The sequence below is a fragment of the Gymnodraco acuticeps genome, unplaced genomic scaffold (assembly GCF_902827175.1).
Source record: "Gymnodraco acuticeps unplaced genomic scaffold, fGymAcu1.1, whole genome shotgun sequence".
Lineage (NCBI taxonomy): Eukaryota > Metazoa > Chordata > Actinopteri > Perciformes > Bathydraconidae > Gymnodraco > Gymnodraco acuticeps.
Window position 1 is genome coordinate 446,772 of NW_022992290.1, and position 23,854 is coordinate 470,625.

Here is a 23,854-nt window from a genome sequence, read left to right on the forward strand (position 1 = left end):
TTGACTGAATACACAATGAAGAAATAGTTTTATCTGGGCTGCTTCGCTGCCAGCTGCTCCCCCAGGACCCGAAAGTGGCGTATAGCCTGCACTTCAACATCAACGAAAGTGCTCGATATATGCTATATTGAACCAATAACACAAACTAACTGTATCACTATAACATGATGATGATGGTGATGGTGATGAAGAATGCATCTAACGTTCCACTGTTCATTATAATACAAAAACAGAGCATTAAACAAACCATCATGCTCTTACTTTGAAATCATGCGGAAATGTCGCCATCAGCGGGCCATCACGTGGTTTCCGAAAATAACCGAGTGACACGAGTAGATTTTAGCCGAGACCGGCGGAAAATATGTCTCAAAATTCCGTGTGTAAAAAGACGATCCGCGAACAGAGATTTGAGATCCGTGAACAGAGATTTGAGATCCGCGAACAGAGATTTGAGATCCGCGAACAGAGATTTGAGATCCGTGAACAGAGATTTGAGATCCGCGAACAGAGATTTGAGATCCGTGAACAGAGATTTGAGATCCGCAAGCGCATTTTTGGTCCACAAATACAAAATGGATTTACAAATGCCTGATCGAAAGGTGTAAATGTTAAAGAGATATTCACAGATCTTTTTTTTATTTGTGAACATATTTAGCATATTTGCAGATCCGTTTTACACTTGCAAATGTATTTGTGAGTTTGCAAATCATTTAAATGCATTTGTGGATGTTGTTTTACATTTACAAATCACATATTTACACACAAATTATTTTTATGTTCACACAAATAATTATGAGACATATCTATGCCCATAGGGAGAGAGCAGGGGCGTTTGTGAGATCTTCAACAAAAAAAGCAGCTGCTATACTCCAAGAAAAAAAATATAAGGGCGAGTGTTGCTTTGGGCTTCCAATATTTGGGTAATGTGGGTTTTTCTCATGTAGAAACTAAAGTCCACCTTCAGGGGTCCTTGAATGCATTCCAGAAAGGTCCCCAGTCTGATTTCACTCAATTAAAAACACACAATTCTTATTCCACACTTGTATCACCACGTTGTCGTTATAGTCTATAATTCAATAAAAAAAATGCATATGTAGCTGGCGCTACTGCTTCTGGATTAGCTGTCAGATCATTTCTTCACGTGGCTGGGCCGCCACTGCCCCTTTAAGACACACACCCCCCCCCCTTCTTTAGTCAGCTGGCCCTTCCATATAAGGAAAACGCGCAGCTGTAGTAGTTCAGCATCTCCCGCCACACTTTAAATGCCCACTCGCTCCTCACCCAAATCAGCTGTGACTATTACGAGTGTTCTTGTTCCAGTTATCGTTGTCTGGCTGATATGCGTGATATTCCCCCTATACGAGGTATGTGAAGCTGCTGTTAGGACTTGTAACATTCAGTGTAGGCCTACCCAGGGCCGCCCCTCCCTACAGGCCAATCACGCAGGCTGCATGGGGCCCCGCCCAGAGGGCCTCAGCTGCTGTGCGCAGTTCTCCGCTCAGTTCTCCGCGCACCCCCGGCTGACACGCGAGAGTGAGAGGTGACAAGGGGAGCAGGTCTGTAACCCGACACCGTTGCAATGAATCGACATCTGACCAATCACGGCTTTGATACGGCCACTAGTGAAGGTGAAGAGATGTCGGTGAAAAGACAGTTTCAGTCCGGCGCAAAAAACAAAACATGAAGAAACTAGAGCATCACTCGAAAGTGGGTTATTGTATGAGTCAAATGAACAACTTGCGAATGTTGTATAAGTCAAATTGCCAATTGCCATATTAAAACATCAGCTGCAATTCACGACATGAAGAAGGCAGTCTCTGCATAGCATACAGGCTAATGGAGATGCAGTTATTTCCAGCATTCTTTATTTAACATTCATTCAAGTATGTGATGCCTTTTATCTGCTAATGTACAGGAGGAAGAGTGATACACTGTCTGTCTAGTTGGCTTACATAACAGTTCAAGTTTCCAGCCTAAAAAATATGGAGCATTTTTCGCCCTTATATTCATTTTTATGTCAATTTGCACATTTCATGGTGACGCTCAGCCTCTCCCCTTAACTCCTAACAGTCATCATCATGTCAATCACAACACAGAAAAATACTGTACTGATAGAAATGTGTGTGTAGTTGTTGATACATTGCTGACAGAGGGAACTACATTTGAATACAGATTTAAGAAATATCAGTTTTTGAGCATGTCATAAGCATGTTTTGTCTTGACTATACAACTATATTATAATAAAATAATATAGTATTTATATTATTGAATTGATTATTATTATTAGTAGAAGTTGTTTATTTGCATTAATTATATTTTAATCTTTTTGAGGCTAGTATTTGGCAGGAAATGCAGACGTACCTGTAAACGCATACTGAACGACATACATGCACAACCATTTACCTCACTGCATAAAAAAGTGTTGATAATAATAATAAACAGGAATTATATTTGCAAAGTAGCCTACTTTGTATCCAAAAAAATTTTGTTTCACTCCTGTCGGTTCGGGGGGGCCTCATCTCACAATGTCGCTTGGGGCCCCAAGTTGGCCAGGGGCGGCCCTGGGCCTACCACTAAATTGTTAAAATGTGGCCTGTAAACGCCAGGCTTCTTGACAGCCCCAGCAGAGACTGTGTAGAGAATCACCGTTGCGGAGGTGTCCAGTGAGGTGATAATTGAGTGAATGCGTTTGCATCAGAGGTAGGAGATTAATTGTAGGCTATGTACATTGAAGGACATTCAGTCTTTATACAATTTCTAATCTCCTTTCTCCATTTATTTTAGGATTAGTTTGCTACCGTTTTGCCTGCCTTCTATGTTTTGCTTATTGACTAGTTTGTTGTATTGTGTACAAACTAGTGATTTAAAGCTACAGCACCCTTTTTGACCCACCCTGTCCCACAAGGTCTAATACTGTCTCTGTGCTTATACTTCTTCAGTGACGATCCTGGCCATACTGTGGAGTGGAGCATGTGGTTTGCTGGGCACTTTTTGCATGCAGATATGGGTGATTTGCAGTGAGTGTTGATCGAATACAGCTACACGTGGTGATATTGTGGCTTTGGGCAAACCCTCAGCAGTTGGCCAGAAGAATCACCTTTTAACTATTTAACTATCACTATATGTGTGATATTGTAATTATTCTAGTTATTCTCTCCTTGTCAGAGCCAGCCTTCAATCGTGGGACTTAGGTGTGTCGACTGGGAAAGCTGAATAAGTTGAAATCTGCATTTTATATTACTGAACTTTTACTTGATTATTTATATAATAAACGTTTGTAAACATTTGAACTTGAGGCCGCGTCCCTGTCCATCCTTTTATTCTTATCTGCGTGACTTGTCCTAAGGGCTCGTATTGGGGAACCCAGGTTAGCGTTAAGTATCCTAACCCCCTTTTATTATCGCAGCCCCCCCTCCCCGGTGGGGCAGGTCACACATACAATAATGTTAGCGACACAATGTTCTGGCACTGAGTCTTTTGTGTTTGAAGTCCTTTCTGTAAATCAATCAGGAGAGTAGTAACGCAGCATCTGGCATACTTAAACACTTGTTATGAGGATGGAAAGGATTTGAATGTTTTGTTGTTGCTCTGCATTAAAAAAGCTCCTGCTCTGGTTTAACGAGTGGACAGCCCCAGGTGCTGAAACCGTGTCCACTGACTTTCAAACGAGGTGTCCTGTGGTGCGTCCGCGTGATGACCAGAGCTATGAGACTGGAGCCAGAGCTTGCAGCCCTGACAGTGCAGGCTGGAAACGAAGACCCTACTGCGCCTTGTATTCAGTCTATTTGCCCTTTGAGATGTGCATATTAAATCGCTGACCTTTGAGTGCTGAAAAGCCTCAACAATTCAGTCAAGATGCACTGCTTTTGGCCTCTGCATATCTATTTGTCCGTTATATCTGTATTCAGAGAAGCAAGGATTCGTTGTGGCTGAAAAACCAACCAAACGATATATGTTTCCATCACTCATTCAAAAAGCTGGAACACTTTCCTCATCATCTCTGCCGGGACTCGAACCCGGAGCCTCTGGATTAGAAGTCCAGCGCGCTATTCCATTGCGCCACAGAGACTGTGCCGTGGTTTTTTTCGATCAAAAATGGATTTATACTCCCCCTCCCAGCCTGTGCAGCATCCTCAGCATCAGGACCGCAGCTCGGAGGAAGATATATTCCCGGCCGGTAGGGGGTGCTGTAGGCGCGCTCTTATTAAGTCTCATGGAGAAAGCTAAATCCCCTGGTTTCCATCCCCCATTGCTTTCACACAGGTTATCTCATCAAAACATCCTAATGGTGATATTATCAGAGCAAAACCAAACGGCGGAACATCTCTCATTGCAAAGGCATCAATAAGTGAGGCGATGTGCTCACGCCTTGCAGGGAATAGCTCCAGTGAACAGCCCATGTTTTTATTACCTCTTTTAAAATGGGAAATATGTCTACAGGGTTTGGTGTGAAGACTACTGTATAAGCAAATCAATTCTTAAACCCCGCTGAGCTTGAGCAATTTCCCTGTCATTCACAATGGGAAATTGCAGTCTGATGGATCTCTAGCTCAGATGGAAATGTGCTTATAACATGGATTAGACTCAATTAAATGTAGGGAATCATCTCGAAGCCAACATATCTGCACTCAGGCAAAAAGTCTCAGAGAGCCATTCTGCACGGGATGTTTTTGCCAATTAGTTTAAGAAGGAACCCGGTAAATGAAGAGATGTTTATCAAGAGCTGATTTGGCTCCGAGGAGAATATCACACCTTCAAAAAGGAACAAATAAACTCATGCTTTATAACACTGAGAGTTACTGCAGACAGTTTGCCGAGTCCTTTAAGGCTTCATCACATGTGGCTGACAGATAAATGTAATCAACAGCCAAGTGAAAAGAGATCCAAGCTTCCGAGATGTTTTCCCTCCGAGCCTTCAGTAACAAATTGATAAACCAATTACTTTGAAGCTAACCAGACTAAGTTGTCGTGTGGTTTCTCAGAGCAGGTCCTGTAGATCTAAACAGACGCACTTTCAAACAAGCCGCTAGAAAACAGTATGGGTGCAGCCTCAACACTTAGTTGTGTTTTCCCTGTGTAACTGTACGCTACATAAGTGCGGGTGGATTTGACATCACGGCTTGCTTTTATTCACACTGTAGGACAGAAGCTGTGGAGGTGCAGCTCAGCAGGGGGGGGAGGCCTGAGGCAGGATGCCGGTGAGGAGCCTGTTCACAAACACAGCTTCCACCAGTGGGCTGCCTCTCCACATTTCAGCGCCTCGCTTTCCTCATGTTAAAAATGCATCCGAGCAGCTGTGGTCTGGAGAAGGTAAAATATGAATGACAGCCTGGAGTAAACAACCGCCCTGCAGACGCCACTCACCCTGAGCACAGACACAGCCGGCAGGCAGTGACGAGCGAACTAAAGGGATTAGTGACGTCACAGCACAATGAGATCAATTACATTCAACATAATTAGGCCTCGCTGGTTGTTTACCCCTAGTGTCAAATAAACTGGGTCACATCTGCATGCACTTTGAACCTGGGCTGCATTTGATGACCCCAAGGCTTTTCAGGGTACGATTCATTCAGAAAGACACTCACACCATTTCGGCATACAGCATAATATAATCCTTTATTTCATAATTTGGCGAAATGGTGCCTTCAGTAGGCCGGAACATAACATACACATACATAAAACTCCCCGCAGTGAATACAATCTACATTCCCTCCTCCTCTCCTCTCCTCTCCGCTGGTCCTCCGCTCAGAGGAGGAAGGCCACTGCCAGGGAGGTGATGATGGACAGGCCAATAACTGTGTAGCCCGAGCGGTAGACCTCTGGGATCCTGAAGCCTTTGCCAAGGTCCCAGCACTGATTTAAATAATAAACAAATGGGAGAGAAGAGAGAGAAGATCATTTAGTAGAACACCACCATCATCTTGGTCTTATTAAATCAGTCGAATGAAAGAACGTGATCAAAATGAAACATTTAATTCTTTAGCTAACACCAAGCAAACTACAAAATACAATCATGGTATGGATGGTCTTACCAAGTGGCGGATGCCGTTCAAGGTGTGGAACGATACTGGGAAGGCGAGGCCGAACTTGGCCAACCCGATGAGATAGGGGCCGACGGACAGCGAGTGGATCAAGTCCAGGTAGTGGGGGTAAGTTCCCGGTAATACCAGCGCAGCCAAGGCGAAGGCGGAGATAGCTAGACACAGACAGAAGTAATGAGACCAGAGATCAGACCAAGTGTGCATGTGAATGGGTGAGGAGAGAAAGTCAATGAACAACGTCCTGATATTGCTGGATTAGTCTGCACGAGTCACCGCAGCACCAGACCCCACTGGACAGTCGTTCTGTAAACATCCCACTTATGGAAAGACCCTTTGATACCCTGCTGACTACATTAAATGAAGGCCAATCAATGGCTGTGTATAAAAGTCTCTCTTCTGCCCATTAGAATGAACTCCACTAAAGGGTTCTGACTCAGCTCCTCTTGCTGTGGCAAAGGGGGAATGCTCCTTCCTCATATTGCCGGTGTGAATCAATGGAAACACAAAAGGCAGTCGCACAAGGCAAACATTAATTACATATTTCAATAACAACCTTTAAAATGATACATTTACTTCATTCAGAATTCCTTATGCAAAAAGTTACTTTAAGAACACAAATCAATACGTGTTGAAAAACTCAGCCGGTCCCATTTAGTGCAGAAAGTAGATTAGAGTTTATAAGCACATGTTGTGTTTGGATGAAACAAGACATCCAGGAGTGTTTATTGGCAGTTGAGGGTGCTGACCTTCATTGAACCCATTAACATGTAAAATAAATTGGCTGAGCTTTTCCAGCCGGGTACATCAAGGTCATACGTAGTGATGTAGGATGGCATGGAAACACAGCCTGTACGCCAGGCAGCGACTGAATGAAAGCGGTTATCTGTCCAGTATTTGGTTTGATGTCCTCACGCAAAAGGTTTTTAAACGCTCTCAGCATTAATCAATAGCGAAGGTCTAAAATGCCCTGAAGGAATGTACAGGATCAATCCAAACCCCAACGTGGCAGTAGAATAGCTTCTCATCATTGTTAGAGTAATCATTAAAAAGACTCAAATGTATAATCAAGCAGCCTTTCTTTGCTGTATATGATTGAGCTAACCTGGGTTGGAACAAAACTTAATATAGACGTAAGAATGATGACGTGTCGGTCGCGAACGAGTCGTTTTTTTAAAATGTATTTATTTGTTGTTAAGTAATACAAGACAGAATATGATGATCTCGCCCTCCGGGTGCTCCGTGCATGCAGGCAGTGACATGTAATACCCAAGGATTAGAGACGGTTGGATGCTGCCGTTTTGAGCGTTGCAATATATTTATTTTCATTATGTTATTTATGATTATTTTTTGGCTCAGCAAAGATTTGTTGTCAGTTTGTAGGAGTTGCCATCTGCTTTTTCTTTTACGTGGTTCTACAAATCAGAGAGTTACAAGGCTCTGTACATGCAATGAAAACATTTGGCCACAGCAAATCATTTATATTAAACATGTCATTTTTACTTTTGAACGCTTCAGTACAAAGGATGTATTGAAGCATTTAAGTGATATATGTACACATATAAATCATTAGTCAAAATAGGGCTACATTTGATTGAATTATAAAAAGGTATATTTCGCAGATAAACCTATTAACCCCGCCCCCTTAAAAAAAAACGTCTCTTTTGAACGGCTCTCGCAAAGGAGCCATAAGATAAGCATTGCAATACATTTGTTATTTATTTATGATTCTTTTTAGGCTCAGCAAAGATTTGATGTCAGCTGTTGCTGTCTTTTTTTCTTTAGTTAATACTGAAATAGAGCCCTGCTGTTTTGTTAGGGCTTTTTCTTTAAGGCGAGACACCCCAGGTGAATAGGGTAATTTTTTTTTAACTTAAAGGTATCAGCTAGAAATTTCTCCAGTTAATTACTTACAATAAGGCAATTGTCTTTTGTATTACAAGTTTTCTGAATTAGCATGTTTAAATATGCAAATTATCCATTATCTCATTAAATATGCACATATTTTAACACATTTCAGGAATCTAAATCTGAACTTTGGATATAGCCAGATTCAAAATTCTTGTTTCATTTTGTAGTCATATTAGTATCTAAGGCTTTTACAGAAGGGATATTGGATATCTCTTTTTATCATTCCATAAATCAGAAAATACTGTCAACAGCCCTAAAATATCAATTTTCGCCATGTTTTTAGGTATACAATGTTGTATAATTCAGGCTATGAATGATATATGAACAAACCCTTCTGTAAAAGCCTTCATAATATTGATAGGAATATAACTGGAAGGTTTGGTGTCTCTACGTGCAACTGAAGTTGACATTTTGAACTCAGAGTAGGAGAAAAAACTCATTTTGAGAAAACGACCTTTAAAGATTGCAGTGAGGCGCTAGCTAAACCCTCCTGTTCTTTGGATGACAGCTTGTGCATCGACGCACTCCGTGAAGGTATTTCATGTTCGGGGTCATTTATTTTTTTATAACCTTGCTTCGTGCAAGTGACAATTGTTGTCGTCTTCTCTGTGAACGTTTTTTTCGCCGTTCTTTTGGCATTTTGAGATTTCAATTTCTAGCTGAAAGCTAACCAGGAAGTGTTTTAGCACACCACGTGACGCATCTGAACGAATCACGTTGTCAGAAATTGACACCAGCCAATGAGATTTCGTTTCTTGGTTTAAGACCCCTTTGTGCTTTCACGATTGGTTGCTGATACAAAGGAAATGACCATATTTGGATCCGATGAGATCGTGCAGGAGAGACGGAGCTTTCCATCGATACCTCTGTTGACATGGTGCACACAGCCGTCGCGGTACTTTATGTTACGTTAGAATGCTAACTTTTGGTGAATTTAGGAGAAATCTACAGACGCAAATAGACAAACTATAGTAAAATAAACACTTATGTGTATTTTGTACGTTTTCCTTCCAAAAGCCTGAAAGAAAACATGTTATGGAATCAAAATAGCACAAAATCTCAAAATTGACCAGTACTTGAAAAACGATGTTTTTGCCTGCCGTGTCTCGCCTTAAATACAATTTTAAAATATCCATACAGTAGCCCCTTTTTTAAAATGTCTATGCTTAAGTTTTTATAGGTGTTGCATCTGTTTTGTGTAGCGTGGTTCTACGAGCAAGTCAGTGCATTCATTGGGTGGCATCAGAGAGACACAAGGGTCTGTACATGCAATGAAAACAATTGGCCACAGCAAATCATTTATATTAAACATGTCATTTTTAAATATCTTTGATTTAATGACGGATGTGTTACCTCCACTGAGCCCCACTCCAGTTCCTCTGAATGTGATGGACATCACCATGGGGACGGACCAGCTGAAACGGAAACAAAATGCCACTTTGTAAGTTTCATTTGTATTTATTTGATACAGTTACAAAAATACAACATGTGGTTTAAACATATTACAAACTACAAGTCAAACTTAAACCGCTTGTTTTAGTTTAGGCTCGCTCGCATCAATGCAGCATAGTACAGAGATCAAACGTTTGATGAGATTCATTTGTAGTAATAATAATAATTGTTAGTTACAATTCAAGCCGGACAGGAATGATTCCAAGTGACGGAGAACAATAACATTACAATTAAATCAATTAAGCCAGTGTGAAATTATAAAAGGCACATACAAAATAAATGTCTGTTTATTTTTGAGTACATTAAGTTGCTCATTGAACTAAATGTATTAAGGCTTGAACATGTTGACTTTCCTGCCATTTTGTAAGAATGAAAAGACAGCACTCTCTGAACATTAACAATATTATTTTAGATTCTTTGAAACATACATTTAGCTGATTTTATGAAACATACATTTAGCTGATTTTATGAAACATACATTTTCTGGACAAAACATAGCCACGCAATTGAAAAAGAGTACGTACTTGTAAATGGTGAGATGAGGAGACATGGGCCTGTTTAATTTGTTATTTTTGGCCCAAAACTTGTTCATCTCCTCCTTAGCTGTGGTTCCCATGGGAGCAGCACTGTAGAAATAAAACATGTTTAGAGTACATAAGAAAAGCAATGCATAGGTTTAAGCATGCGTCTGTATCCTTCCTATGAGTTGCAGTAGTGTATGCAACACATTAGACAACTTACTGTCTGTAGAAGACGCCGTAGTGCTGTCTGGAGAGACACACACCCTGCCGGGCAAACGTCCTGAACACAAGAAGAAGAAAGGGTTAAAATAAACGTTTATTTCTGGCGGATGCCGTTAAAGGTGTGGTAAGGTCAAACAGAAAATAAGCATATTATATCAGTTATTCCATTGAAACTAGGGATGCACGATATTGTTTTTTGAAACCGATACCGATAACTTCCTGCTTCTCAAGACCGATACCGATAACAACAAAATGTTTACGCTAGAGATGTCCCGATCCGATCACATGATCGGGGATCGGAGCCGATCACGTGATTTTCAAAAGATCAGAATCGGGAGGAAAAAAATCGGGGATCGGGATATTTTCAAAAAAAAATTATAAAATATTTTTATTATTTTATTAATTTTATTTAATGTTACAAAACAAAAATGACCATGTTCACGTCTTAAAGTCATCCTGAGGCCTTAGTTTTGGTTTAAGATTACACAACATCATGTATGTGTTGCTTCTCTTGGGCTTGTTTTCAGACCTGGTTTCTTATTCCTCTCAAATCTGGCAACAGAGTGGGCGCAGTGTCTAATAGTAGCAGTAAGCTAACGAGAGGCTCCGTTCAGCTGGTGACTCGGGAGTCGGGACAGAGAAAATGTCAGGAGTTTGGAAGTATTATAACATTTAAATCGAAGGCAGTGTAACAGCCAGATGCAATGTTTGCAAGAAGGAGGTTCCGCGTGGTGGAAAGAACAGAGCTACGTTCAACACGACCAATCTAACACGCCACCTGAGAAACCAACAACAACACGACGAGTACACAGCGGCCACTCGGGTAACGGCACTGAAACAACCGACACTTTTAAAAGGAAAGAGAAACGGCCCCAGAGCAGTGAAAAGGCCAAAAAAATAACAGCCAAGATAGCTGAATTCATCGCGTTGGATGACCAGCCGTTATCTGTTACCTTTTTCTCTTAATGCATTGCATAAAGATCGGAAAGGGAAAAATCGGTATCGGCAGATTGTCAAAATCAAATGATCGGAAGCAAAAAAAAGGTGATCGGGACATCCCTAGTTAACGCCACTAATTATTTTAACGCGATTAACTCATGTGTATTTTTTTTCCTCGGCCGCCCCGTATTTTCAGAGCGCATCGAGTTTAAAATACCATCTACAAGCTGATGCTGACAGCCCCGCTCCTGCCGCCCGCTTGTGGCAGACCACACTTCCACGCTCACCGGCAGGCACCGACCATAGACTGTATATATAGGCACCGACTGGACATCTGGAGGACCGGGAGGGTGTGTGTATGTGTGGCCCGAGCGAGCGAGAGACCTTACGTGCATTGTTGTTGTTAGCATCTAGTGCTAGCTAGCTGCGCTAACGGATATAAGGAGCTGTTTAAATGAAAACAGAGGAGCGACATTTCGCCACAAATGCGCCGAGCACTTGACTTTATGCAGGAAGCCAGACAGTGGGACATTGTACGAAAAGTCAGCACACTCAGCACGGATTCTTTCACACACACGGGTTTTGGGCCGAGGGCGACACCGTACTTCCGGTATCCGCCATTTCACACGAGGTGCAACCAGAATATCATAGTCTATTGCCTTAATCAATATCTAGTCAACTCTAAAATACCACATATATGCAATGGCATGATAATATTATTGTGACAAGTGGGGTATTCACCTGGTGTTTCCAGAAGATAGACATAGATGCTGCCAAAATCGACCGAAGGCCACTTTCGAGAGTCGTTTTTCCATACATCTGCAGGCAGTCTGTAAGGGCAATCGGACAACCCACACAACTCTAGTTTACGCTGGTAACGACCTAGAGCACACCCCTCAAGTCCAGAGATGTAATCCGAAGACATGCAGCGATTTCTTCGGTCGTTAATTCAGAAAAAAAACCTAGTGCGCTCTGCCTGGCTACATTAGCTAGCTGTTTATATTAGCACCTCCAGGATATTAGCACCTCCAGGAAAATGGCGTATTTGTATATATATATGGCGCGCGTTGCATTGTGGGTAGCTCGTGACGTCACTGTGTGTGAAAGAATAGTGTGCAACATGATTGCAGCATCCAGGCAGCTCCGGTTCGAGCATATGCCTTGAGTTGCACATAGCTCCAACGTCCATACCACCGACGACATGTTTGTTTACTGTCCTGGCTTCACGGCCGCACACCATTTACGTCACAGCCAGGCATGAGTTAGGGAGCGCTGGATTTGTGAAGAACTCCCCTCTTCCTAAACCACTAATACCACAGTACTGGCAAAACGGGAGGAGCCGAGTGAAAAACAAGCGCCCCTCATCCCAATCCACCCACACCGCAGTATTTTTTTCACCCAAAAAATATATTGTATATTATCGGGGATATTAATACTGGTATCGGGTTTATCGGGATGACGTCATAATTCCTAATATCGGACCGATAATTATCGTGCATCCCTAATTGAAACAGAGACAACACTGAATGATCAAATAAAAATAACATGTTTTTATATATATATCTGCAAATAATATTAACACTGTCCTATATAAAAGCTTTGAATACATTAAATGGTGAGGAACAACAATCAAAGCAGGAGCTCCAACAAGCCGTTTAGGACATTGATTGATTGATTGATTGATTGAAAAGTTTATTAACAGCTTGTATATTGGGTACAGTACAGTACAGCTCAAAACATACAATTGTTAAGGGGATGCAGACCAGAGAAAGACTTTCGTCTTGTTTACATCAGGGTCCCCCATTTCCAATTCATCATATCATTTAAGACATATAAGACATACAGATGGCTTATTTACAATTTACATACAGGTGGTTTTTTACATACAGATTGCTTATTTACAATTTTCATTTTAGATTTCGTTCTAATACATCCTAACCGGACATTTAAGACATACCAAGTCTACAGATATACAGTTAGTAACAGAGTCTAAAATGCGAGTATATACATAGATGGGGGGGGGGGGGAAGCTGTCCATTGAATGACAGGTTGAGATTTGTACCATTACCGGGGCCAGTTTTGCAATGCTCTCCCCCGAAGGTGCTCTTTAAGAGAGGTTCTGAAGGTGAACAGAGACAGAGAGTGAACACACATACTAAACAGAGATGCTGTATGAGAAACCAATGTGAGTTTGGAAAATTGAACAATATAAATATATTCTAGTTGACCTAACAATGGAATTGTGATCAGTAGAAATGGCCATGACATGGGACCTTTAAGGGTTTCTTGGATGTGCAGTACCCATTTCAACCCAACACATAAGCAATGCTAGAAAACAAGAACTTCCAAAACGTTCGAAATAAACTAGGATTTGGAGCATAGCTCCTGTGAGTTGTTCCGATCTCCAAATAATAATAATGTTAATATTCAGTCATGGTAATCTGTACCGCTCTGATTGCCAGAATCGGTCAATGGTTGTCTTAAAACTATTAACAGTTTTGCAGGCAATACGAGTCAGTATGTAGTAATGACCCCTATGCCTAAACCAGACTCTATCGTGCAAAGTAACAATAAGCAAACTCCTAGAGAGATCAAGGTTGGTTTAATACGTCTGTTATGCACTGTGCTCACCTTCAACAGCAACCTAAGGTCAATGGAGTGGACAAAGTTCGACAAGCACTTGACTTTTTACTTTATAACATCGTTGGTAAAGGCACGGCAGCGTAGCAATGTAGCTAACGCTAGCTAACCTTTCAGGTACAAGCCAAACACTTTCCTGTTACGTTCGTTTATCACCCGTCACACAACACCCATATAACGGCTTTAGGCACTAAATAACAACGTTTGACATCGTACATAAGTATTAGAAGTGTCAAAGTCCTCCTTCTGCTAGCTTAAAATACCTGAAAAAGAGCTAGCGTTAGCCCGCCAGCTAACGTCTGTCGCACCATATTTACGCTAAATAGTGAAAATAAACCACAGTAGAAAGTAACACTCGGGTGTAATGAACTCATCTGTAACGCCACCGTGCTGTTAATGTGTCTCTTTGTCATGATAACCCTTACAAAGAACACAATAAGCTTTCCCCGAGCCCAAACAGTATGTAGCACAGATGTACTGACCTTAGGAGTAGCGCCATGGTTGACAGGCAGTGAGCGGAAGTGGCGTAGTCGGATGTTGTTGTTCCCAATCCCTCCCTTAAACGGTTGTTTTAAAGTCAGGCTGGGTCAAGGATATCGACTAAGTTCTTATAATACATCCAGATAGGCTTGTATCATTCACATGTATGAGCTTGTTCATCTTTCACATCTATTTCATAACACCCTAACATGTTTTCATAATGGTGAGCCTGCTCTCCCCTTTCCAGCTTCAATATAAGAAATATAGCTTGCAGGGTCATTCCAGAATTGGAGGACAATTTAGACACCAACATTTTTTTTAAATGAACCTTTTATTTTAGATTTTTTTTTAATGTATTTAGGAAAAACAGACAAAACAAAGTGATTTGCCCAGCTAGGCATCAAATGTATATTTTCCAATGAAGAATTACCCCTGTTACTCTAATTATAGTAACAGGGTTGAAAATCAATGCTAATTTGAGCTTTAACCTCAGGAATTATTGCTAGATGTAGCATGTAATGCTACTTTCAAGGCAAGGACAAACTTGGATATCTAATGCAAGAAAGATAACTTTGAAATTAATATGCTTTATTCTGATAATATCAGTAACAGGGTTGAGTGGGTCAGAGTGCCACACTCTTTTAAGACTGAAAAGATTGTAAAAAAAGAGGACTTAGTTTTGGTCCAGCACATGGCTTGCTGGCTTGTCACTCCCACTGTGTCATCTGATTTACAGTTTGTTCACTTCCTGTGCCAATCTAAAAAGGTTTGGGTAACAGGGTTGAACGCATGTTGAGGGACACACCTTCTGTGTAAAATTACTGTTATTTAAAATATGTTTATGATTTAACAAATTGATTTTACCATTACAAGAGACATATATCAATAGAATAATACCAAAAAAAGGAAATAAAATCCCTATTTTAAATGTTATATTTGACATGCAAGTTGGTCACCAAGAAGCGGGGAGAAAAATGCCATTTTAGGGGATGTTCGAGAGCTATTTGATCATTTAAATAATATTTTGAAACCACTTTTTCTACAACTTTATATACATTTAGTCTCAAGACAAGTATGTTTAACACAAGTGCATGTTTTAGCATTTTGGGCATGGATTATTAGATTTTTTATATGGGGGACATGAAATGTCCTCCAATTCTGGAATGACCCAAAACATACTATGATAGATGCTTTATTATTTGAGTTAAGAGCTAAAACTAGTAGCCTAGTTGATCAGTAAACTAGTATTGGCATTGTGATAATCATTTGAATTATATTTTAAAGCAAAATCCCACATATTTCAAGTTTCAAGACTTAATTGTCATGTCTGCATAGCTACGGTGTAGATGTGACAATGACAATATTAGGTCACAGGCTCCTCCAACAGTGCAACACAATAAAACAGATAAAATACTCCAAGTAATTGTATTGTAAACCATTCTGAACAACTAGCTTAAACACAGAGCTGGTTTAGGTTTGGGAGTAAAATGCGCTGCTGCCTGTCCATAGTTTGTTGACTATTTTGACAGTAAAGTAAAGGGTGTCTAGTGAAGAGAAGACACAAGGACATACATAATGGATGATGCTATCAGGAAGCACAGCAGAGCCTGACTCACACTGCATATTGAAGCCGATACCAATATTCAGTCTAAAAATATAACATTGTTTAACTTGATGTGTATAATTGTCACTAACATATGAGGGTTCCTTTACATTAAACACAGCGAATGTATATATTTTATTCTATTTATATTCTTGTTTTCTTTTCATGTCTTGTATTTGTTTTTTACCGACATCTTTCTTGTGTTAAAATCCATTATTCTTTCAGTGTGGCCTGTTCTCATTGAGTAGCATGAACACTTAAAGGCAGATCTAGTGATTTAAAAATCATTACTTATTAAACATTATTCTCTGTCAAAGCGTCTTTGAGTGTCTAGAAAAGCGCTATACAAGTATCATGTATCAAGCACTAGTACGGGCACGAGGAAAAAATAGGACTCAAGAGCACAACCAGGCAATAAGGTCTTTAGTCAAGCGTTTAATCCAAAAGGTACAAATAAAACAGGCAATGATCAAAACATTTACTGACTTGAAGTAACAAAAAACAACCAACTAAGTTGGCGGAAAACTACTGGAGAAGCAACAAAAAAACAAGGTTGGTACAAATGCTAAGCAGCTAGAACAATAGCTTACGTCAGAAGAGAAACATGGAGCACCTTCTGCTATACAGACAAGACGAACTGGCACTGACCAAGGAAACAGCACAGACTAAATACACAGGTGAGGAGTGATCATTAGGGACAGCTGAGGCTCATTGAGACCAGGCAGGTGATTAACAGGGAGCGAAAATACACAGGTGAGGGAGTGAGGCGATCAGCCAGGGCCAGGATGTGACATGTATTATTATTAGAATTATGTGGCATTGTAAAGTTGAAATTGACAGTCTACGTTCTCCAATCAAGGAATACTACAGTTCACACAACAAATGAACAACAATTAAAACAATGTCCAGGAATATTATATTGGAATACATTTTATTTGGTACATTTCACATGACGAACCACATTTGGTATTCCTCCATAGCCAAAAAGGCCATGATACATCACTTCAGTTACAGTTCATGTGAGGCACATACAGCATTAACATTGTTCTTTGGAAACACAATCAAAAGCTTATTTTCAGCAGTGATTTTTGTGATAATCAGATTTGTGAACTGATCCTTGCAATATTACTCATGACACACACACACACAATTCAAACTGACATTTCTGAATGTTAATAATATGTCTCCTGCTCCACCCAACCTGGAAGAGAGAGAGAAAGGGAGGAATTGTCAGAGACCAAAATGGCAGGCAGCAGTTTTCATAATATCCTTTTGTTTCGCTCTATTTGTATTCTGTGGCTTTATCTCCGTATATTTCTAAATGAATCCCCCTATAACACCAAGACTCTGATCAGCAGCCCGTGACACAAAGATTAACAGAAATGATTAGCTGTCACGATAAATTGTATTTGTCTCTCCATGCCTCGGCCCTCATCAGCTGAAACGCTGTGGCAGTGAACAGATCTGGAGCTATTGTCGTGTGTCCATATCATGTGTATGATCTTCGCTGCGTATCTCAAGAGTCTTCATCAGCCTGCTTTCATTTCCTTTCTCGTCATTCTCTTCTGAATCTGTTGCTGTTGGACAGGTGTAATCTCTTTCCTGGTGCAAATTCAACACATGTTCACTGAGTTGTCGGAGTCCATAAAGATTGTTGTCTACATTCTCGACTTTTAACACGTTGCTAAAGGTTTTTACCTTCATGCTACAAATAGAATAACTCTGTTTTTGTAATAATCTATTATCATATTATTGGTATGGAACAAATTGCCCCTCCAGGTTAGACTTGCTCCAACTCTGCCTGTTTTTAAATCTCGTTTAAAAACCCACTTCTTTTCCCTTGCATTTACAGAAAGTTATGACACTTGTGCTTTTTGTCTTACTGGTGTTTTATATTGTTTTTACGTCAGAGTTTCTCAGTCTGTGGCTTTTGATCTGGTTTCATTGTCTCGTGTTTTACATTTGTTTCATGCCCTTTCTGTTTTTCATGCTTCAGTTGTTGGTGTACAGCACTTTGTTCAACTCTGTTGTTTTTAAATGTGCTATAGAAATCAAATGGATTGGATATTTCTTCATTGCTTTTATTAGTATAATTAGTAGTGGCTTGTGTTTTCACCACCGTCTGTTTATCAGCAAGGGAAAATAAAGTTTTCGCCATTGAATGTTGTCGTGTTTATTTGCCTTGATTTTACGCTCCATTTGTCAAATTGAATTCCTGAGCAAAGTGCCAGTCAGCATGCTACTTTGTCAGGGATCAAACCTGGAAGATTGAGACATTGAGTGGCCTGATCATTTTAAGCTGCATCACTTAAAGCTGGGATTTAAAAAATGACTTTTAAAGCTAAATTATTATTTATAATACAGGTTAAAATTACAATGACAATTTTATAATCTGACAGCTACACTATGGTACATTGCTATATTTGCACCATGTACTTTGTCCAAGAAAAAAAGGACCTTTATTTTACAAGGGTTTTAGTTCATTTCATAGTTCATATATATTTTTGTATTTTAGGTCAAGCACTTAGTAATTATATTTGATATACAGTATATATATCTGTTTAATACATGATAATAACAATTAAAATATAAAATCATTACAAAAATGTATAATAATTTATATGATTCTTACTTTTGTTATAGCTGGCAACAATGTTGAAAACCCATATCTTTATCGCAACTCAAAAATATAAGCTTACATCTTTTGTGAACCATCCATCATTGCTACCAATATTGTTTAGTACAATTGGTACCTGTACTTTCCCTTTTTATCTCAAAACAGTCAGATGTTGTTTTTATATATTTTTTCAGACTGACATTGAACTTGATCTCCGGCTGCGTGTCACTGTCCGTCAGATGCTGCTGGGATCCTTCAGGTCAGATTAACAGAGGAGAGCTGGAGCCACTTTGTCAATCAGTGTGTCCTTATGGGAGTGGACAGCCTACTCTTTAAGGATGTGTATTTTTAGCGGATAGTAGGAGAGCTGACAGACATACAGTGGTCTTGATGGAAAATGGCACATGTGGTTCCTGAGATAGTTGTGTCAATCACCAATGTTTCTTTCAGCTTCTTAACAAGACAAAGAAGGTTGAACCCTTATAATCTCAGTTTCTCTTAATAACTGCTTACCTCCGGGGCTCCTCCTCAGAATTAATTTACGGACCTCATCATAAATGAAGATGAGGAGACTGTATGGGAAGGCACAGAACCACCACAGGGGCCTGATAGGAGGAGAGAAAGAGTACAACAGGGGCAGGGAGAGATAGGGTAGCAGTGAGTCACGGGAAGAATGCAAATTGTTCAATTCATTGCAGCCATTTTTGAATATCAAGGATAACAACGTGGCGTTTAAGACGTTCAGAGACTTCCTTTAAAGGCTAGAGTGACAAGGCTAATGGCACACTATTAGGTCGTTAAGAGGTTATTTTTCGGTTCGGTGGAGATATGCATATGCAGAGCGTACTTCAGGGGGTACATGCGCAAGGCAATGTCCATCCCAGGGCAGTAGGAGAGGAAGGCAGCCAGAGACGTCTCGAAAAACAGACCGAAGATCAGCATCTTGTTCCTGTTGAGCGAAGAGACGAAAGAAAGGAAGAGGTTAAAATCTTCAGAAATGTTACAGTCAATAGAGAGGCGCAGGAATGAGTCCTAAAGCTGGGAATGAGTTTGCTTTTTAGCACTTCAGAATACCGTCATCATATTCAGTGTTTTTATGGATGGGTTTTTTTTGGTTAGATAACTGAGAAAAGGACTGTAGGTCAACGCAGCTTAGGAGATGTTGAGGATTTGTTATACAACATAAAATAGGTCAATAATTACCCCACTTGTAAATGTCTCATAAATCGGCAGTTGCTAACAAGTGACAAAATGAGAGTACTAAACATCTTAACCCCAAAAATGTGCCGCTTATAGTTTAGCGATGGTGACGTGAAGTAAAATGCCCGTGGTGTAGTTAGATTATAGCATTACGTACGTTTCCTTCTGGCGATTGCATTTACGAAAATGATCAAAGTGATGGAGTTTCATAAACATGTGTTTGCCACCAGATCTTATATTATTTATTTTGTCATCGGACCCTTTGCTATGCTTACTTCCTGGTGGATCTACACAAATACGTCAATGCGCGTTCACACCGCAGTACTTTTCCCACTTCAGTTCCGATATAGTTCCGAAATGTTGCGTTCACACCAAAAAGAGCCGGAACTAAAATTAGTTAATGAGAACCTTTTCACCCCCTTTTCCGTCCCTGCTAGAGAGCAGGGACTTTCGTGGGAGAAAAAGGTTCCTATTTCTGATTGGCTGGGCGGATTGCAAACCACGCCCCGTAAAACTCCCAAAAAGTTTTGTGAAGCCGCCATTTTATTATCCTTGCATTAGCATTATTAGCATTAGCATTAGCCCAGCGCACAAACGCAGATAGACTAACTTATGGCAACACAAAATAAAACATGGGAGCGGTGGAGATGAGGAGGTGTCGGCGTTCTGGCGATTTACTCGGAAGGCTTCAGTAGAAGCTGCTGGGAGTCCTAGCAGCTTCTACTGAAGCCAGTCCCCAACTCCGGGACTTCCGGCGGCAGCAGCGCCATGTATACGCCGTGAAGTGGTTTGCGGCCTGCCAGTAAACCCAAAGCAGAAGAAGAAGAAGTGACGACAGCGGTTTCATTTGCCTAATCCTCCCCCAGGGATTTATTCCGGTGTGAACGCGATCTGTATTTAGTTCATGAGAACTAAAGAGTTCTCATGAACTAAGTTCTGATGAACCTTTGTGGGAAAAGTACTGCGGTGTGAATGCGCCTATTGCTGCACCAGTCATTACTGACTAAAATGTCATGATTTGAAATCCTTTTAGCTATAGTTTACTCCACCCTTCCTCCCTCCGGCGCTTACTTCATGCCCTGTTGAAAGAGGGAATTCCTCCGGGTCTTGCAGATGATCAGATCAGCCCATTGCACAACAACGATGCTGATGAAGAAGGAGGTGTGGCAGGTGAACTCAATGATCTTCCTCTGCTCATAGGTCTGCAGGAGGAAAACACACATTTTGAATCAGTATTTATTACGGGACATAAATAAAGGTTGTATTTGTTTATATTTGTCCTGGCTCCTTACCCACTGCTGCCCGAAGCTGTCCTCCACATCATTTACTCCGCGGTCGTCCCATCTGACGCGAATACCCACCAGCGTATTTGGAAGGAAGCCGTTCTCAGCCAAAATCACAAAGTAGGTGAAAAAACCAGCAAGAGCCTGGATCATCCCTGGAAAGCAAAATTAGGCGAAATATCATTTATATCATTCTTATTAAGGGCTACGTTACCATTCGATTTTATAGCAACACTTTATTTTACAGGTCTGTCATTTCCTAATAATGGTTGCAGTGAAATATTTGTATGTATTCATGTTAGCAAACTATGGATAAGCTTAAAATGGGAATAATTTGGGTAAAACTGTGAGCTGGATTTGGGGCCTGTTGACATGTGTTTTTGAGGACAAAGGAAGATGGGGGAAGGTGAGAGCATGTCTTGATTTGCATTCAACTTAGATCTAGCTACAGTGATTGGGGAAACCTAAGATCTGAGGTGTTTGTGATATTTGGGGCTGCCAATCAAAAGGGGGGATCAGATAACTCCTCCCATTGTTATAAAGTATAAACGCAGAGACACATGCTATGTTCAGTCTCTTTCCTCTGGCTGGCTCACGTGAAGGTAAATTCGGGATCCCAAAGATAACTGTATTGAATTTGTACTGTATTGATTGTATTGCATTGTCATATTACCATTAAAGTAGATTATTGTTTAACGGTTACTTGGTAGCTCTGGATTCCTTCCTGTATTATAACCAGCTTGATAGGGACGCGCGGAGATTTGAAAAGCGGATCAGTTATCCCTTTAAATCCCCAACATGGTCTATATGAACAATGTGATTCAGTGGTTATAGAGACACATTGATACTTAGTTCTGGGTTTTTTCGTTGCAAATGTTTTATTATTTTAATTAGGGTTTAGTTATTTGTGTTCAACTACATGCCTTTCAGGGAAAACATATAATGTGCATGTTTCTAAACGACTGTGTACTCTTCATCATGCTAGCATCTTTTTCTTACCAGTTGTTTGGGATACCAATTAAACAAAACCAGAAAAAATGAAGAATTCATTGAGACATTTCTGACTTTCAGAATAAAATGTTCCCTTTTTTTATTTCCATGGGGTTTAAAAAACGATAATTTAGTGCAATTTGAACCAATAAGACATTCTTTTATGTATATTATAAATCACAGCGACAGGATGATTGGATAATGGATTGATAAAGACCATTGTGTAGATTAAGTGCTGTTATATATTACATTTTAATGGTGTATCTCATGACAGTGAAGCAGTAGAGATAATGTTACTACAGCAAAAGTGACAGGGTTCAAAGATAATATGAATGGGTGTCAAAAGCTATTATAATAATACTAATGGTCTGGTATTAGGGTCACATATTTACAGGGATTATACCACACAATGCCATAAATTGACTTGGAAAGAGCACATGTTGGACACCCAGCCTCAGTCCACCTGCTGCTTGCCACTTAATATATGTTCGACAACAGCACCGGTGATTATGTCTTCCTCCCTCCGCCCTCGACAACTTTACTATTCTGTAAGTAAATGGCTCCAGACAGCCAAGCCCGCCTTAACCTGCCATCAGGCCCAGGTCAGCCCGTGCATTAAGGCGGCCCTGCAGACAGCTGAGGACTGCAATAACAGCCGATGGGTGAGCTTTAATTCCATGTTGGAAAATGTGTTTTGTCAGAGTGGGCGTAACGTTTCCAATATGATGGACATCTCATTTCAAAGCTTACGTCTTCACTTAAAGCAAACCTCCACAAAAACTGTGCAAGGATTGATATGGTTGTTAATCATCGTATTCATTCTGTTGCTAAATTGAAACCCTGCACCGGGTCAGTATTTATGTTGACAGCATAGTTTTCTCAGTGATAAGAAAATCTGTTGAATTTGCTTTCTGGGGATGCTGTACATCTTCCTTCTCTTCACTTTGGGCTTTGAACTCTACTGTTATGTCACTGCAGATCAGATCATCAGTTCAATGTTTTATCGTCGATGCTTCAGGACTTCAAGCTGTAAAGTCAAAACTGCGGCTTGTAAATGTGATTTGATGCGACCTGCAAACGTTTTGTCTTGAATTATTGAGCGTTAATGTGAGTATCCGGCTGTTTTGAAAGCGTTCTTCATCTTGTCATCCGACAAAGCCCCGTCATATTTTGACCTATTTAAAAGCCTATAAAGTTGGGCCAGCCTTTGAGTTACACAATTCCCAAAACCATATAAAACCTAAAAGAGATAAAAAGCTGAGGCTCCAACCAGTGAAACATGACCATGATTAAGTAGGAAACAGACTCATCTCTCAATTTGCTGTAAATGTCACCACAATTAGAAGAACATTCTGAGACTCTCTGCTCACCTCGGGATCTATTTCCCTTCAATGTGCATGCCTAAACATTTACAAAGGCAGAAATGCCAAGATAAATGTCAATGTGTTATGTTTTTTAGACCTGCTAAGTTTATTATGAACATAACTTTACTGCGGGAGGCCTGTCACAGTGATTTAAGAGCTGTGGTGCAGGGAGCTTATGAGCCACAAACCTATCTGTCCGTACGCCATGCTGATGAGGCGTTCATTGACCAGCTTGTCCGTCTTGGGGTTCCTCGGTTGGCGTTTCATGATGTCACTCTCAGCCGTCTCATAGGCCAATGAGATGGCTGGAACCTGAGGAGAATGGAGGGACAGCACAGTTCATTGTGTGCACTTTGTACGATACATGTTCAGGAATTTGTCTTAGTGGCAACGGTACAAAGGCATGATGACAGCTGCAGACGTGGGCTACGCTCAACATATCACCATTCATATCATTCAGCATTCAATCACTGGAGGGAAAAGATAGAAAAAGGCCAAGGAGAGGGAAAGAATTAGCAGTGACAGTGACGGAGAGAGGGGCGGAGAGAGGAGAGAGGCTGGCTGTGAATTTCAAGGCGCTCATAAAACAGGAGG

The 23,854-nt window shown here is 40.6% G+C and overlaps 2 protein-coding genes and 1 non-coding gene across 4 annotated transcripts in view; all 3 read right to left on the reverse strand.

Moving 5' to 3' along the window:
- Positions 1–3,995: 3,995 nt before the first annotated feature.
- trnar-ucu lies at positions 3,996–4,069 on the reverse strand. Its single transcript has one exon. It is a non-coding gene; the product is annotated as a tRNA-Arg (tRNA).
- A 1,520-nt stretch (positions 4,070–5,589) lies between these two features.
- sdhc (succinate dehydrogenase complex, subunit C, integral membrane protein) lies at positions 5,590–14,265 on the reverse strand. Its single transcript, XM_034207901.1, has 6 exons — positions 14,206–14,265; positions 10,143–10,202; positions 9,926–10,027; positions 9,303–9,364; positions 6,033–6,196; positions 5,590–5,853 (listed from the first exon to the last, which is right to left on the reverse strand). Exons 1-6 carry the CDS (start codon positions 14,220–14,222, stop codon positions 5,746–5,748), a joined length of 513 nt encoding a protein of 170 aa, XP_034063792.1. The 5' UTR covers positions 14,223–14,265; the 3' UTR covers positions 5,590–5,745.
- Positions 14,266–16,226: 1,961 nt separating this feature from the next.
- The window catches only part of atp1a2a (ATPase Na+/K+ transporting subunit alpha 2a), a 52,911-nt gene continuing 45,283 nt past the window's right edge, over positions 16,227–23,854 (reverse strand). For both annotated transcript variants that reach the window (XM_034207861.1, XM_034207860.1), the window contains 6 exons: positions 23,449–23,572; positions 20,916–21,061; positions 20,695–20,825; positions 19,271–19,372; positions 18,937–19,028; positions 16,227–17,007 (listed from right to left, as the gene is read on the reverse strand). In XM_034207861.1, coding sequence (XP_034063752.1) covers positions 16,979–17,007; positions 18,937–19,028; positions 19,271–19,372; positions 20,695–20,825; positions 20,916–21,061; positions 23,449–23,572 — 624 coding nt within the window. In that variant the 3' untranslated portion in view covers positions 16,227–16,978. The remainder of the gene's footprint in view (positions 17,008–18,936; positions 19,029–19,270; positions 19,373–20,694; positions 20,826–20,915; positions 21,062–23,448; positions 23,573–23,854) is intronic.